Source organism: Stegodyphus dumicola, chromosome 6, assembly GCF_044657685.1.
Source record: "Stegodyphus dumicola isolate Sdum_Otavi_A_Nest chromosome 6, ASM4465768v1".
Taxonomy (NCBI): domain Eukaryota; kingdom Metazoa; phylum Arthropoda; class Arachnida; order Araneae; family Eresidae; genus Stegodyphus; species Stegodyphus dumicola.
This window is the reverse complement of record NC_140773.1, coordinates 144,750,833-144,768,282: the sequence shown is the minus strand read 5'-3', so window position 1 is coordinate 144,768,282 and position 17,450 is coordinate 144,750,833. Positions and strand designations below refer to the sequence as shown.

Sequence of the window (17,450 nt, the reverse complement as noted above, 5' to 3'; positions counted from 1 at the left end):
GCGAATTTTTTATTATTTAATTTCTTTAAATATAATGCTGTGCTCTGATATTTGGTGGCAACAATTTGAAAAGTGAAACGCCGTTTATAGTGAACCAAAGCAAAATATTAAAACGAAATTAATAATCTTTCTGGACAAATTGCCCCTTTGGGTTAAAAAATGGAATAACTTTTCATAATTATCAAATAACTTTTCATAAGTTTTTATTGATTAGGGTTTTACTAATGATAGTTTGAAATTGTGTGATAATTATTAATTATATTTTACATCATCCCCCTACTCTGAGTCTAATATTAAATATTATAAATATTATGCTGGATATATTAAATATTGCAAATGAATGCACACATGTACAATTAGTAAACTGAAATAATAAGGTTTTTCTTAATACTTGCTCCCCAATTTCAGCATTCGGTAGAACTGCCCTGTTTCATTATATTTTCGAGCATTCAATATCAAATTAAGAAGTAGTAGAATTAGTTTCCTTCTTACTTTTATAGTTTACATGCTAAAACAGCCAACTCCGCATGCGCGTACCATGTGTTTTGGTATACGTATATGGTATGCGTATGTGAATTTGTGTATTTTATATACAACTAAACAATAGCTACTGGCTGCAGAAGCATAAATATTGACTATATATTTTTAAATATTAATATTTAAAATTAAATATTGACTATATATTTTTATTTATTTATTTATTTGCATAAAATTTCTTTTCTCCTATAAAATATATCTTTTAGAAATACAAACTTCTACAAAATATGGCTTACTATTTATGAATAGAATAAAAATTATAAGACAAAAATGTAGCCAAACAAGCCTTTATCACCAATTTGTAAAGTCGACAATGAGTTGAAAACTTTTCGCGGGCGTGCGAATAATCAGAAAATGCCAGTAAAGGTCAATTATCTGAACTTTTCTGAAGCTGTAATTTTGCTTGAAATTATTTTATGATTTAATAGACATGTATAGTGTATGGAATAACAGGACCCATATATTGGGATATTTTAAGTTTTCTTATACCGAATTAGTTAAATTATTAACATTGAATATCTTTTTCGTATTTCGGCAATTTTAATGGTGTGATATTTAAACTGGCCTTAAAAATATATTTATAATGTATTAATGTTCAGATGTTAAAGATCAGTGCATATTATGAATACAAATGTAATGACTACGATGATTGTCAATGTGGTTTTTTGCCACTTTCATGTCCGTTGCCAACTTTCTGGTTGGAATAAGGTTTTACTACACAGTGCGCGATCTATTATTATTACTATATCTATGGTAATAATTCAGAGTGGCTTTGAAACAATATATTCTAAATTTAAAAAACTCCAACTATACCGTAAACGAAACTGACAGGGTTTCTATCTGTAGAATGAGCTATCAATATCGCTTATAGTGTAATTTTGATCCTGATCGTTGCTGTCAAAATAGTACAGCGCCTTCTGTTGGGGAAAATTTAAATTAGTAGTCAACCTATCTACCCCCCCCAAAAAAAAAAAAAACTGAAAGCTTTCAGATTTTATATTTTTTCCAAAGGGCCTTTTTTTTTAACGTTTTGTGTGTTACCATTATTTATTAAATATCATGTTCTTCGCACTTAAACCATAAAATTAATTTTTTTCCGATTGGTTAGCTTTAACTTTCGATTTCCGAATTTGAAATTACTATTTGCTGAATTATTATGTAAGTATCTGCGTCGTTAGCGTTATGTAAGAGCCATAGGACGTGGATTAATTTTGAAACATCGGAGTTGAGAGCGATTTATTATGAGCAATTACTATTTTGAAAACAGAAAAGGGGAATTATCCAAATTAAAATAGAGTTAAGGAATTAATGCAAATTAAATTTAGTATGTCGATTTATATATTATTTTTCTAAAATTATCTGAATAATATTATAAATTAATATCTTAAGTTTAATTTGCGATTAAGTCTTTAATTATATAAATGATTAATTCGGGGAAATCTTTTTTATCGTTTGTAGAAAATTTAAGTAATGTTCGATCCGAATGTATTTATGCCGTCTGAGATACTGCTCCCTTTCAAAGGTGGTTGTCTATACTAATATGTCACCATTATACAATGGAGGTGCAATTTTTACGTAAGGCTCATTGCCGATATTTAGCAGAAACTAAATGTTCGCTGAATCTAAAAATTATTTTCAGAGGTCGTCGCAATCACTGTATTTAGTTTGCATTCACTTTTCACTTTCAATCTTTAACATAAAAATGTTTTTCTCTTCCAGCTTGTGACATGAATGTCCACAAGAAATGCCAGGTTAGTGTGCCTAACTTGTGCGGATGTGATCACACCGAGAGGAGGGGGAGAATCGAACTGCGAGTGGAAGCTACATCGAACAGACTTGTATGCGAAGGTAGGCGTGTGTTTTTCACTATCTTTCTCGTATTAAAACGGCCAGCCAATTCTGTTTCTTTCTTTATCATTTAAGCTTTGGCCATTGTTTTATAGTAGCAGTAGTGTGTGGTGTTGCGTGGCCCCAACTTGCCCGCAACAATAGTAGTGACTGCTATGAACTGGAAAGTATACAAACTCTTAAGAAGGGTTTTTATTCCACTTTAGAAGTTACAGATGCATTCACTTGACGCTCACAAACTACGCCGACCCGGCGGTTAAATAAAAATAAGAAAGTACAACTAAAAATGAATAATAACAAGTCACTACCTACGAGGCTCTCTAAACGTAACTAACTTAACCGCGTTCTAAGATACAGCTGAGATTTCAACAAACTTTCTGAATAAAAAGTTGAAAGATTCAACTAACTGCCGAAGCAAGCACACAGGCCGAAACGCGCGGTTCTTAAATTTCTACCTAGCAACCTTCACGCTCGTGAATCAAGAAAGCACACCTACAAACTCGTTTCCCTTCTATTTAACTCAAAAATACTTCTGCTGAAAATTTGAATACTTTGCGCGTTCTACTAAAATTTACATACTCTGGCATTGGCAATTCCAGAGGAAAGTAAAGGCTTGACAGGAAAGATAGCTTAAAATAAATGTTAGTTAAAATAAATATAAACCCTACAAGTTGTTTAAATATGTAATTTAAATTAAAAGGATTGCCACTCCCCAAATTAAAAGATTTTTATATTCCACACAGCAGTAATGTTTTGCTGTTCAGCAAAACATATATTTGTAAGACAACACTGCTGCGCAGAAGAGAAAATTACATTAATAAATACTGAATATTCGATCCGACTTCCAGGTGTAAAATGGAAAGTTATGCAATAGTTACACTAATAAACATTGAATATCTTATTCGACTTCCAAGAACAGAGGGTAAAATTATGCAGTAGTTACATTAATAAACGTTGAATACTTGTTGCGACACCCAGGAGTAAGATACGATTTCCAGGTGTAGAAGGAAAAGCTATTCCATAGTTACATTAATAAACACGAAGTATTTGATGCGACTTCGAGGAGTAGAAGAGAAAATTATGCAATAGTTACATTAATAAACACTGAATATTCAATCCTCTTCCAGGCGTAAAAGGGGATATACATTAATAAACTATATATATTTCGACTCCCAAGAGTGGAGGGACTGTCGAATATCTGATTCGACTTCCAAGAGGGGAAACTTATGCAATAGTTACATCAGTAAACATTGAATATTTGTTGCGATTCTCAGAAGTAAGATACGACTTCCAGCATTAAAATTGAAGTTTATTCAATTGTTGCATTAATAATCATTGAATATTTGATGCGGTTAGAAACACGTAGGAGTTTGTCCTGAAAAATTTGGAGTTTACTATAAATACCAATTGGAGGACGGAAGAGGATTTTGAGGCTCAGCTGTGGCATAAGACTACGCTTGATGTTAATTAAATAGTCATTAGTTTTATGATTTTATTATATAGATTATTTTGTTGTATCATCAATCTTTCGAAAGCTTCGTGATTTTTCCTTGAGTGATATGTGTGGAGTTCTTTTGTAAATAGACAGGAAAACGAATAATGATCAAAATCACCTCAGGTACCACAGACGCATGCACCTGTTCCAGTGATGTTATAGCCATTGAAGTAACTGGAGAATAGACCATTACCTGTAAGAACCGTTTCTTGTTTTTTTTTTTTTTTTTTTTTTTTTTTTTTTTTTTTTGTATCGACCGTCTATGGAAAAGTATAAATGCTATTCGTATTTAACACATGATGTAAAAAACAAATGGTTCCATTTCGAAAGGCAAACACTTATCTGCTACGCGATGTGTCACAAGATTTTATACGAACAAATTTTAAAATTTAAGATCTTGTTCTATAGTTATATGAATATCAAGAAACATAATTTAGAATCTATTTGATCAGTAATTTAAAATCAATTAGCGATCAAGATCTCATGCATCATTCGTAATAATCCTGTACAGATGTCTCAAAAAATAAGTACCTATTTTTGTGAAATCGAATACTTTTTAAAAAACTGAATTTAAAATTTGTTCCAGAAATAACTAAATATTGTGGTAGATTAAAAAAAAAATATGTTATGTTTAAAAAAAGATTTAGAAGAAATTGTGTTATTTTTGCATCTCAATTACACTTGTTATCATTAATTAAGGAAAAATCACAAAAATGACGATTACTCAAAAAGTTACGTTATCAGGACTATTGTTTCTTCTAATCTGTTTAGCGAACATGATGTGTCCTGACTAGACAGTGAGTTTGATTACAAACTATGTCCTACGGAGTGTAGCAAGGATGACAAGATGAGAAGGGTTTAATTACCCTTTATTTTCCACGATCTTACAGGCGCTCCCGCCACTTGTGGTCTGAACGAAAAAAATATAAGATCTACTGACTAACTAAAATTTAAATAAAAGCTAACTTTGAGTACTTTACACAAATGACTAGCACTAAGACTGGCCTTTTAAATTATTACGTATGTAGCACGCAAACTACGGAAAACTACAATGCGTCTTTAGCTTTCGAGAGGAATAAAACTTCTGGCCTTAAAGGCAGACAGCAACTGATGGCAAGCTCGCGTGAAGTGCAGTGGCAAGGTGGCTCACCTTTTTCTCCAACTAACTCTGCTCTTGGCAAAAAGCCACAGCTTAAATACTTAAGCGTTAGCAAGTACAATTTGCATAAACAAGTTAACGCGTATATTCTGACCGGAAGTGGAAAATAAGAGATGATAGTAAAGTTCTTAAATAAAATAAACTTTAGTAAAACTTAAGATCTTTACAACGTGTAGAATTTAATGAAACTTACCCACAGTATACAACACATAGCAAGGTATAAAATAGCAGGAAAAGGAATTACCAGATAATTAGGGTGTTATAAAAATTAGCATATGTATAAAATTAACAAATTGCATGTGTCAGCTTGGTGATAATGTGATGCTGTCAATTTTGCGGTCTATCAGTTCCGGTGGAAAAGAGAGCCAATGCTCTCGCAAAACAGTTGCAAGCGTGGCAAGTGTCTGAAGAGGAAGATTGAAAGCAGCTCTGCGTTTTCCTGAAGCATCCGAAACATGCTCGATAGGATTCAGGTCCGGTGATCGATCTGGCAACTCCATGCGCTAAATTGTTTGATGCTGAAGCGAAGCATCCACACAGCGAGCCCTGTGGGCTCTAGCTTTCTCGATCTGCAGCAGGAAATCATCCCCTATTGCCCCGACAAAAGGGTGCACATAAGGATCAAAGATGTTATCTCTGTAGTCCTGAGCACTCACGGTTCCACGTGGGAAGACATGGAGGTCTGTGGGTCCACTCAAAGAGATATCAACCCAAACACAGACACTGCCTTCTGCGTATGCATCTCTTTCACTTATGTTTGATGGATGATAATTGATTACAGATTCTCTCCAAATCAAATAATGCCTTCTGTCGCTGTGGAGGCTAAACTGGACTCATCCGTAAAAGTGAATAACCCTCTACTGATCATCCATCTAGTGGATATGTTGACTTTCCCACCACAAACGTTCCTGTATAAAAATTGTCACGTTTTGATCACGAATTCACGATTCTATTTTTCACGAGTTGGGAGAGCATCAAATTAATCAAGAATATACTAGTATAATCAAGAGTCAATATACCATTTTCACGTAAAGACTCAACTTGAAAATGAGAACTTCCAGTTGAAACACAGAAATATTTAATGAAGAGCTTATGTACATTATTTACATTATTGAAAGCACAAAATATACATATAATATAAATTTCCCCATCATAGGGCCAAGATTAGGTTATCAAGAACAATTATTATAATTGTTGATTACCGCTATGCGGCCAAGAACAGATCATTTCAAGCGTCGCACTCAAACAAACTAAAAAAGTATTACATTCCTTCTCTGCCGCCAGTCACGTGACCTAGTCGGCGACAGACGATAAAAAATAAAAGAAAAACTGAATCCATCGGAGGGAAAAGAAATAATTTCAACAAACTCCCCCCCGATGAACAATAGGTTCATCATAAATTTAACTATTACAATATTACTATAACAATAAGAAACAAATAAAAATTACTTACATATACAGGTCACATTATATCAATAATTTCTTAACATCAAGAAAATTTTTTCTGAAACTATAGAAAAAACAAAACATTTAAATTAACATTTCTCAAGATCACCACAAATCATTAAACCAAGGAAAATAATAATGAATAAATGAAAACATTATGAAAAAGAACATTTTTTTTTTTCATCAGTTTATCAGTCATTCAGTCCAATTTTTTTAAACCAGTCACTGATTATTGCAATTACTGATATCATCAATTTCTAAATTGTACAATAGCTGCACTGGACGTTTGATTACCGAATTACCAGTTTTCACTTCACACGATCTGATCATTCCATCTCTACCAATAAAGGTTTTGGTTATTCTTCCTAATTTCCACCAACTTCTAGGTAAATTTTCATCATGAAAAAGTACTATATCATTCACGTTGAATGTAGATGGTTTCTTCTGACCGGTATAATGAGCAGATCTCAAGCACAGGAGATATTCTTTTTTCCATCTGTTCCAAAAGTGATTTATTAGATTTTCTCGTGTACGGAAACGTTTTAACATTACTTCTCTGGAACCTGGTAAATTCAAGTCATTCCTCCTTACAGCTGGCAAACTCAAGAGTCGTTTACCAATCAACAGGTGGGCTGGAGTAAGTGCGGAGGGCTCTTCAAGATCAGAAAAGACGTATGTTAATGGACGCGAGTTTATCATCGCTTCTATTTCTAGCAAAAGCGTTTCTAATTCACTTTGAGTCAAAGATGATTTCCCAATGTTCTTTCTTAAACTAGTTTTTACACTGCGAACTAAACGTTCATAAAAACCGCCCCACCAGGCAGCACGTTCCACAATGTATTTCCATGTGATTCCATGCGAAGCATAAAATTTTTTAACTTCAGGGTGGTTAATCACTTTCCACATTTGCTTTAATTCAAGTTCGGCTCTTTTAAATGTTCTAGCATTGTCCGAGTACACAGTGGAACACAAACCTCTTCGGGATACGAACCTGCGGAACGCAAGTAAAAATTCTTCAGTGCTCATGCCTTTTACGAGCTCAAGGTGAATAGCTCTTGTAGTAGCGCAAGTAAACAATAAAATGTAGTATTTGTTGTCATTTTCTTTTACATACAAAGGACCTGCAAAATCGAGTCCACAAATTGCGAAAGGTGGAGATTCATTAACTCTATCCGCTGGAAGAGGTGCAGTGATTTGTTGTCCAGGACGTACATTATATTTTTTGCATATTAAGCATTTACTCAGGATTGATTTGACGTATTGTTTTCCTCTTAAGAGCCAGAATTTTTCACGTATATGCACTAGAGTATCCGATACACCCGCATGATAAACCTTTTCATGAGCGTCTCGTACTACTAATTCACTTAATTTATGTTTTGAAGGGATTACTATTGGATGTTTGTTGTTAAATAGTAGGTTTGACTTTTGTAACCGACCTCGTACCAAAAGTAGACCTTCATCTGATAATATGGGATTTAATTCGAACAATTTTGAATCTTTTGGAATATGCTTGTTTTCTCTTAGAGACTTCATAACTTCAGGAAAACTATCTTCTTGAGCTTGTTTTAACCAAAAGGTTTCAGATTTACTGATTTCTTCTGCTGAAATTTCCGAAAAATTTCTATTTCCCCTTTTTACTTTTAAATTTGATATAAATCTGAAAATCCAAGCAGTCACACGATAAAGTTTTTTCAAGGAACTAAATTTTGTCAAATTCATGAGTGGAACATTTTCAGTTTTGTCTGTTTTGATCAAACACGCTAGGATAGCTTCCGATTTTCGAGATTCTTCTGATACATCATGTAATTTTGACGTCGATAGTTTGGGTTTTGGCCATTGACTTTCAGGTAACGAAAGAAATGCAGGGCCATGCCACCATTTCGAAGAATCTATCAGTTCTTTTGCAGAACAACCCTTTGTTATTAGATCTGCAGGGTTGAGTTTTCCTTCGCAATGTCTCCATGAACAAGGATCTGAAATTTCATGTATTTCTGAAATTCTATTAGCAATGAAAGGTTTCCATCTTTTAGCTGTACCTTTAATCCAATGTAGAACTATTTCCGAATCTGACCATAAAGTGACATTTGAAATATGTAGAATATTTTTCAGGTAGTTGGCAACCCTAGCACCCACCAGTGCTCCCATCAATTCAAGGCGGGGAAGCGTTAATTTCTTTAATGGTGCAACACGTGATTTTGCCAAAACAAATGTAGTTTCAAATTTATCTTCATCAGTTCTGTATCTCAAGTATGCGATTGAGCCATACGCATTCGGATTAGCGTCACTAAAAATGTGTGACTGAACAGTGTCCCTGTCTAAATTTGGTACATGAAAATAATATCTGGGAATTTTCAACATTTTAAGTTCTTTTATTTCAGAGAGCCATATTTTCCAGTCATTTTCGAGTTCTCCAGAAAAGATCTCATCCCAAGGTACCCCTTGAAGCCATAGCTGTTGCAATAAACATTTAATTCGAATTACAAAGGATGCGATAAATCCAGATGGGTCAAAAATTTTGGCTGCTATTTTTAATACATTACGTTTGGTACATTCAGTGTTTATAGAGGACAGTAAGGGTGTTAATTCTAGTCCTAAGACATCTTCATCATTGTTCCATATTAAACCTAGTACTTTTAAGGATGTACATGGAGTGTCACTATTGAGAAAGATTAACTTTTCCTCTAGCCATTTCTGCTTAAGCTCTAGAGAATTGGTTTCGAATTTTCTTAGATTTAGACCTCCTTCAGCAAGAATTTTAACAGATTCATTTGATAGATTAAGCGCTTCTTCAACAGTTGTCGCTCCAGAAAATAGGTCATCCACGTAAAGATTTGAGTTAAGCATTTCAAAAGTCTTAAAGTTAGAATTCTTGTACTTATCAATGTGATGTTTTATTGTGCAGGCAAGGATGAAAGGACTACAAGTTACACCAAAGGTTGCTCTTGTCATTTTGTAAGAAATTACACTCTCTTTTCTATCAAGGTTTTTAAAATAAAGAAATCTCAGATAATCTCTGTCTTCTTCTGCGATTGATATTTGAAGGAATGCCTTTTCGATATCTGCCGAAAAGGCGATCCTATTTTCGCGGAATTTCAAAATAACGTCCAAAACATTTGGATTTAGATTTGGCCCTGGGTGAAGACAATCATTGAGAGAAAGTGCATCATTTGATTTTGAAGAAGCATCGTAAACGATGCGTACCTTTGTTGTTGTTTTGTCGTCTCTAATTACAGGATGGTGAGGCATATAATAAGAATTAAGTGTCGAGCTGTTTTCAGGGCATACTTCTACAATTCCTAAATGTTCTTGTTCCCTGAGAATATTGTTGTATTCTTCAAATAACATTTCATTACACTTAAATTTATTTTCTAGACTAGCAAATCTTCTTTTAGCCACTTCAAGATTATTTCTCAATAAATCGCGAGATTTGCTCCATAGTAACTTTGCCTCATAACGACCATTTTTAAATTTCAAATTATTTTGAAAGTCATTTATGATTTCTAAATCACTAGAATTCTTTTCGTTATTCTCAACAATACCCATGACTTCTAAATCCCAAAATTTCTTCAGTTCATCATTTTCACTCTCAACTGATACACTACAACAATTTATTCTTCTATCTTTTGATTCTATCTGCCCCTGAATTGTATGTCCGAAAATAGTTTCTGCAATGTATAAATGCTTCCCAATTTTTCCTACAATACCTAATTGAATTTGCCATAAAAAGTCTGACCCTAGTAAAATAGTTATTTCCCGTTCATGCCCTGTATCAGCAGGATTAAATCCTCTCATTTTCAAGCGTTGAATCAAACCTTTGTCTGGAATTTTGACTGTAGCGCCAGTTATTTTTTCAACTACCAAGGCTTCAATATTTATGGAATTGTTTGTTTGCGAAACATTTTGTAATTCAAGAGAAACTACGTCAAATGATGATTCTTGTGGTTTTCGTCCGCCAAATGAATATACTAATAAATTTTCTTTTCTAATAGGCTTTAAATTCAGTTTTCTTACTAAATTTTCTTTTATAAAGCATTTTTCTGAACCACTATCACACAAAACCCTTGCATGGATTCTGTTTTCACCACCAGAGACACATACAATACAAGTTTGGAGTAATGTAGAAATAGTTTTATTTTTCTGTTCAGAAACGCAAGATACTAAGGTTGTGGATTTATCTGCGTTAATATTTTCAGGACTTTCATGTTTTTCTGATTTATTACAGAACAGCTCATTGTGAAATTTATTACCACATTTCGAACATGGGGTTGATTTACTTTTACAGTTAGAAGACAGGTGTGATTTTAAAAAACACTTGTAACAGCGTCCTCCCTTCTTCAATTTAAAACGTTTCTCTTGGTCTGTATACCTTTTACAACCCAAGCTTGTATGATCCGAAGAGTCACAAAATACACAAAATATTTTTATAGAAGTGTTCAAGGCAGCAGCCGAAGGAACACTTTTCTTAGAAGAAAAGTTCTGATTATATTTTTGTTTGGAATTAAAATTAGTGTAAGTGTCATGTATTTTATTACTAGAAGAATTATTTACTAATATTGTGGCCTCACGGGCACGTAAATCTTCTCTTATAAATTCCAATAGGTCATTGACCTTATACTCATTTTCTGTATTATTTTTCTTATGAAATTCTAGAACCATGCTTTCTGGTAACAATTTTAACAGTATAGGCAAAAGTAGATGCCCATATGAACCTGTTGTTACCCCCATTGACTTGAGATTTCTGATATGTATTTCACATTTATCATACAGATTTCTAAGTCCCCTTATATTATTTGATGATTTTACTGGCTCTAAGTTCAAAATTTTATTTATATGACAGTTTATGATTGTATCACGCCTACCATATCTTTCGTTTAACAATTTTAGGCATTCATCATAATTTTCATCAGTGAGATCAAACCCTGATACAACATTATATGCAGTACCTGTCAAAAGAGATTTCAGGTATTGAAATTTACTTATTTTTGACAAAGAGTCATTGTTATCCACAGCATTCTTGAAACAGTTAATAAATTCTAAATAAGTGCTGGGATCACCAGAGAATTTTTCAATATTTAATTTCGGCAACTTAACTGCCGCAACAAATTTACTTTCGATTACAGGAGTTACAGGTACATTTTGAACTACGTTAACTTCGGTATCTGCTTTACATTTTCTTAACCTATTCTTAATTTTGGATTTCATACTCAAAATTTTATGAGAGTATTCTTCAACCGATTTTAATTCTTTTTCATATTCAGCTTTATCTTCAATCAATTTATCTATCTCTTTATCAATTTCATTTAAAGAATTTTCTTTTTCTGACAAAATATCCTGACACTCTAACAAGGAATCTGTGTCAGTTCTTTCAATCGCTGCTACCAGCAAATCTTCTGCTTTATTTATTTGTTTAGTGATTGCAGATCTGATAGCAGCTCTTTTCGACTTTAATTTGTCTATATTTTCCATATTTCAAGTAATGGAATATAACCTTATAAAATTCAACAAATAATTGTAACAAAATTTAAAGTACAGTATTTCAATATTTTAAGCACTTCCTTTAAAAACAATATATTTATAGTCCACAAATTTCCTTCGATTAAGACCAATTAATTTTTTCAAGCATCAATGAAGTATTATTCTTTCAAGTAATATTTCAATAAAACAACATAAATATTCAATACTTTTATTCAACTCAATCATTATTTTTCAAGGTTGAATACTTCAAGAATGAAAGAAAATGGCTTACCTGATATTTTCAGGTATCCTTCCATTATTCCAGCATAGAACTATATTCAACTATATTCAGTTTCGATTTTAAAGTATCTAAAGGTCCGGGAATTTCGGCACCAAAAAATGTGTGTATAAAAATTGTCACGTTTTGATCACGAATTCACGATTCTATTTTTCACGAGTTGGGAGAGCATCAAATTAATCAAGAATATACTAGTATAATCAAGAGTCAATATACCATTTTCACGTAAAGACTCAACTTGAAAATGAGAACTTCCAGTTGAAACACAGAAATATTTAATGAAGAGCTTATGTACATTATTTACATTATTGAAAGCACAAAATATACATATAATATAAATTTCCCCATCATAGGGCCAAGATTAGGTTATCAAGAACAATTATTATAATTGTTGATTACCGCTATGCGGCCAAGAACAGATCATTTCAAGCGTCGCACTCAAACAAACTAAAAAAGTATTACATTCCTTCTCTGCCGCCAGTCACGTGACCTAGTCGGCGACAGACGATAAAAAATAAAAGAAAAACTGAATCCATCGGAGGGAAAAGAAATAATTTCAACAGTTCCCTTCTGTGACGTGCAGTGGGCGACACGCAAATGACTGGTCGCCTCGCGTACAGATCACCATCGTGAAGTCTGCTACGCATTGTTGATGTTGAAACCAACTTTCTGGTGGCTGCAGGAAGGGAGGATTTGAGTTGATTCGGAGTCTGCTACGCATTGTTGATGTTGAAACCAACTTTCTGGTGGCTGCAGGAAGGGAGGATTTGAGTTGATTCGGAGTTGCGGTTCTATTCCTTCGTGCATATAATAACAAATATCGGTCATCGTGCTACGTCGTCGCGGGTGACCGTCCTTAGCTGAAGCTCCTGAATGCCAAATTTGTGGTTAGAAGTTGTTTCCAAAGTTTGAACCACAGAAGGACTTGAATTTAGCCATCTGGCCACTTCTGTCTGACTTTGTCGTGTCTCTAGTTTCCCAATAGCTCTCCACTGCAGTTCTCTAGGCAGATGATGCCTGGAGTTCATTGTTACGAGCTGACTATACCAGATTTCTTATCTCAGTATCACAGCGAAATTTGCAAGTTTGGTCTCAACTATTCATTTTTATGCTCCTCGCAGATGACATATTCCGACTGCAGTGCCACTAATTTGAATACTACAGTTTTACTCACAATTCTCAGTTGACAACATATTCACATTTTATACATATTGGCTGATTTTTGAACGAATTGTCGCTACTTTTGTGATTTTTTCTTAATTTTTAGAAACCAATGTATTATTCTTACCTTAACATTTACGAATCAAATTCTTTAACTATTTTGAATCGCTTTGTCTATAGGTCTCTCTTATTAAAATTTTTCGAAACTTTTCGTTCGCTTCTTCCCACTTGACTCGTATAATACGTATATCACATCAAAGTATAGGTTATTTGAATATGGGAAAGCCATCAGGGCTATTTGCCTTCTAAAAAACTTCGTTATTTTCTGAAGGAAAATGGCTCGTAGCAGCTGATTTATCATACAACAGTTAAAAATATTTTTGAAAACAGCATTATTAGATTTGTAGCGGATGGTAAATATTTAAAAAATTGTTGAGGCTGCTTATAGAAAATAACCCTTCCTCATCCTTACCAATGAAATTTTTTCACAGTTTATTCACTATCAAATAATATACTTAATTTATACATGTAAATCACATGCAGTTTTATATGAAATGTCATCTTTATATCCTCGACAGTAAATGGGACTAGTATCGATAGCTTTAATTAAGTACTTCTGGCAATATCCATGATGTGTGCAATGTCTCTTGTTTCTATTGATGATGTCTTTTACAGCCTTCTACTATCTGTTTTCGATGCAGTTCTGTTTCTGTTGCCATGGGGACAATTGTCTTTATACATTTCTTCTTGTTTGTTTGGTATTAGTCGTAAGAGTTTAAATGCTTTTTTTTTTATCTTATTAAGTAATCTATTTATTGGTAGTACCTAAGCTTTCCTCATTTTCGTTGCCATGACGACGGATTTTCGTCGTTTAATTCTGATAGCGAGTTCCGACGTTTTTATACGAATTCTTTTCCTTGATTCCTTGATAATTCCTCTTCCTTGATTTGAATGATAATCCTTTTGATTTTTGTTCGAAATACTGAAGTTTATAAAATGTACTTTTAGGGTTTAATCATACAAATTTTATTTATTTTTTTTCAATTAAGTAAAGTTTGGTTGTAAATGGCATTTGAATTTTTTTGTTTTCTCTTACAAGTAAAAATTTCGTTAAAATATATATATTAAAAAAAAAAAAATGTTATTTAATTTTTTTCCCTTATTCTTCCGCCCTTTTTTATCTTTACGAATAAATAATGAAGAATCTATATGCATAATGTATTATTTTTGTATACGAATTCCTCGCATTCTGGAAAAATGACTTCACTTAGAACCACCAAATTTAGAACTTACGTAACTCCTGTCCGCAAACAAGTGCACTCAGAGTCTGAATTTAGAATTTGAAATTTGTTAGCTTAAAACTATTATTAGTCTCGAAACACGATTTTGCGATATTTCACTTTAATGCGTTGTTTCACTTTTCATTTGAGTTTGTTGCTATTCGGAAGTATAAGATATTATTGTTTCATATATAATTTATCTCTTATAAATGAACAAACTAAACTATTTAAAAGCAATATATGCAGCTCTTAAGAATACTATATTTTTACTTTTTAATAGGATTGATCGAAATAGAAATGCATTTAATTCATGCGTTGATACATCTTATTAAAAACATTCAATATTTTTATAGAATGACGTTATATATTTTTCACTTTCTAATATACAGAAAATATATAACATTCCCGTGTTAGTCTAAATGCGCATTCATTAATATTCCATGAAATTAAGACACAATAACATGCCGAACAAATACTAATTCAGAAGTCAAACAACAAAAATCAGCGTTATATTTTCAAATTTTCACAGGACTAGTTTCGATGGTTTTACCGAACCACCATCCTCAGCTGCAAAAGCGCAAAGCGCAAACATTCCATGAAATGTTTCGCTATTCCACTTGGGCACTTAGTGATAGACCATATTAAACTTCAAAATAGCTCTTTTTAGCGATCGTTAAACTCTAACCACTTTCAAATTTATGCATTAGCCAAAAACTAATATTAGTCTCGAATGCGATATTAGTCTCGAAATGGCAACTTAAATGCGCTGTATAACTTTTCAGATTGTAGCCACCAAATATTATCTCACTGTATTATATTTAAAAAAATTACATAATGAAGAATCTCCATGAATGCATGTGTGGTTTCGCACTGTGAAAAAATTACAATATCTAGAGCAACCAGATTTTGAATAACGTAGTCCTCCACCCAACATAGACACCTGGAAGCACGAATTTCGAATTTGTTTTACTATCTATTTCATATTTTGTAAACCTTTAACGGATATTTGGTTAACAAATTCAACAATTTCGAAGAGAGCAGTGGCAAAAGTGTACAGAATAAAGCATTTTTATTCCCGTCACGCGAGACTACCTATCAGAAATTCTAAAGATACTCTGTTTTTAAATATTTTGTGATTTTGCTGTTGAATAGAATTTTATGTGCCAAAAGCGAGTAGAACGTTATATTTAATAAATAAAGTAAACATACTGTAGATTTCCTCACTTTGGAATTCTAAGTTAATGTTGGAAGTGAAGAATCTAAGAAATGATAAGCGAATAATCGCTTGCATTCGGTGACAAGAAACAACAAGATAGAAGGGTAACTAACCCTTTATTATTCCAATAAGGTTTAATAAAACTCCGCCTGGGAGTGTACAAGCAAAGCCCACACTTGGATTTGAACTTAAAAGACTAAGAATTAAACTAAAACTAAGATTAACTAAAGAAGTATAGCCGAAGCTATCAAGGTTCAAATCGAGCTGACCCCTTAACTTATTTGACTACGAAGCTTAGCAAGGGCCTGAATACGGCCGGGCGTAATAACAGCTTTGAGAGAGAGAGAGAACGGCCAAAAAGGCAGACGCGCGTAAATCAGAAACTCTGATTTTCTCTGACTCAGTATGTAACTTCGTGGTTTAAATACCGCTCCTCCTCATTTAATATTCAGAAAGATTCCAAAACTACGTTCTGGCCAGAAGTAGTAAGTTGAAGTTAAGAATTTGGCAGGAAAGGAACTTTAACTTAAAATTTAACTGTTAATAAAATTAACATAATCCTTTACAATACAAAATACGTTTTTTTATGTTTACTTTATTTATTAGTACTATTATTAGTACTAATAATTAAAAGACAAAAAATTATTATGAAACCATCTTAGTAAGAAATCTGAGCATGGATATAATTAACTGAGAAAAGATTAATAAAAACAGGAAAATGTTTGCCAACACTTAACACTCCATCGAAAATTTTAAAACGTATACTGCAATTCTGCTTTTAAAATCTTTGTAATTTTGCTATTGCATTTTATATGGCGTAAGTGCGAAGAAAATGATGCTTAATAATAAAGCTGAAAGGGCAAAGAAACAATGAGCTAGCAGGAGTGAGTGTAACAGCAGACTGATAGACTGCGAGCTCAACGAGAGTGTAAAAAATCTTAACAAACCCTTTTGGGCAATCGTTAAAACATTTCAGAATTTTTAAAGCAAATTTAATCAGGCTGTCATCGGTTCTGTGTGTATTAAATCCATTACCAATCCGAATGCACGTAATAATATCATGAACTGAGGAAAGACTGAAAAAAAGAATCTGAAAGCTGTATTTCTCCCAGGGAGCGTTTTTTTCATGGAGATAAAAGTATTTTATTCCGTAACGTTTTGCCAATCCTTGCTTTGAAATCGTTGAGTTTTTCAATCAAAAATTTGTTAAGGTTTTACAAAGTATGAAACAGATAATAAAATAAGCTCGAAATTCAGGCTTTCATGTGCCCATGTGCGAGTAGAGGACTACGTTATTCAAAATTTCATGTCTATAGGTACCGTTGTTTTCTCAGAATGCGAGAAACATTCATTCGTGTAGATTCTTCATTATTTAATTCTTTAAATATCATACAGAGCGATAATTATTGTGTGTAATATTTAGCGGCAACAATTTGAAAAGTGATTCAACGCTTTTAGTGATTCGTCGCAGAATGCCGTTTCAAGCTAAACCCTTCTGGGCTAATGCCTCTTTGGACTCTTCATTAAAACTTTTAAAATACAGTAAAACCTAAAAC

General features: G+C 33.1%; 1 protein-coding gene across 3 annotated transcripts in view; it reads left to right on the top strand.

Annotated features, from left to right (window-relative positions):
- LOC118201536 (protein kinase C, brain isozyme-like) overlaps positions 1-17,450 on the top strand; it is a 435,934-nt gene that overhangs the window by 227,798 nt on the left and 190,686 nt on the right. For all 3 annotated transcript variants that reach the window (XM_085818956.1, XM_085818955.1, XM_085818957.1), the window contains exon 5: positions 2,257-2,385. In XM_085818956.1, the coding sequence (XP_085675082.1) occupies positions 2,257-2,385 (129 nt within the window). The remainder of the gene's footprint in view (positions 1-2,256; positions 2,386-17,450) is intronic.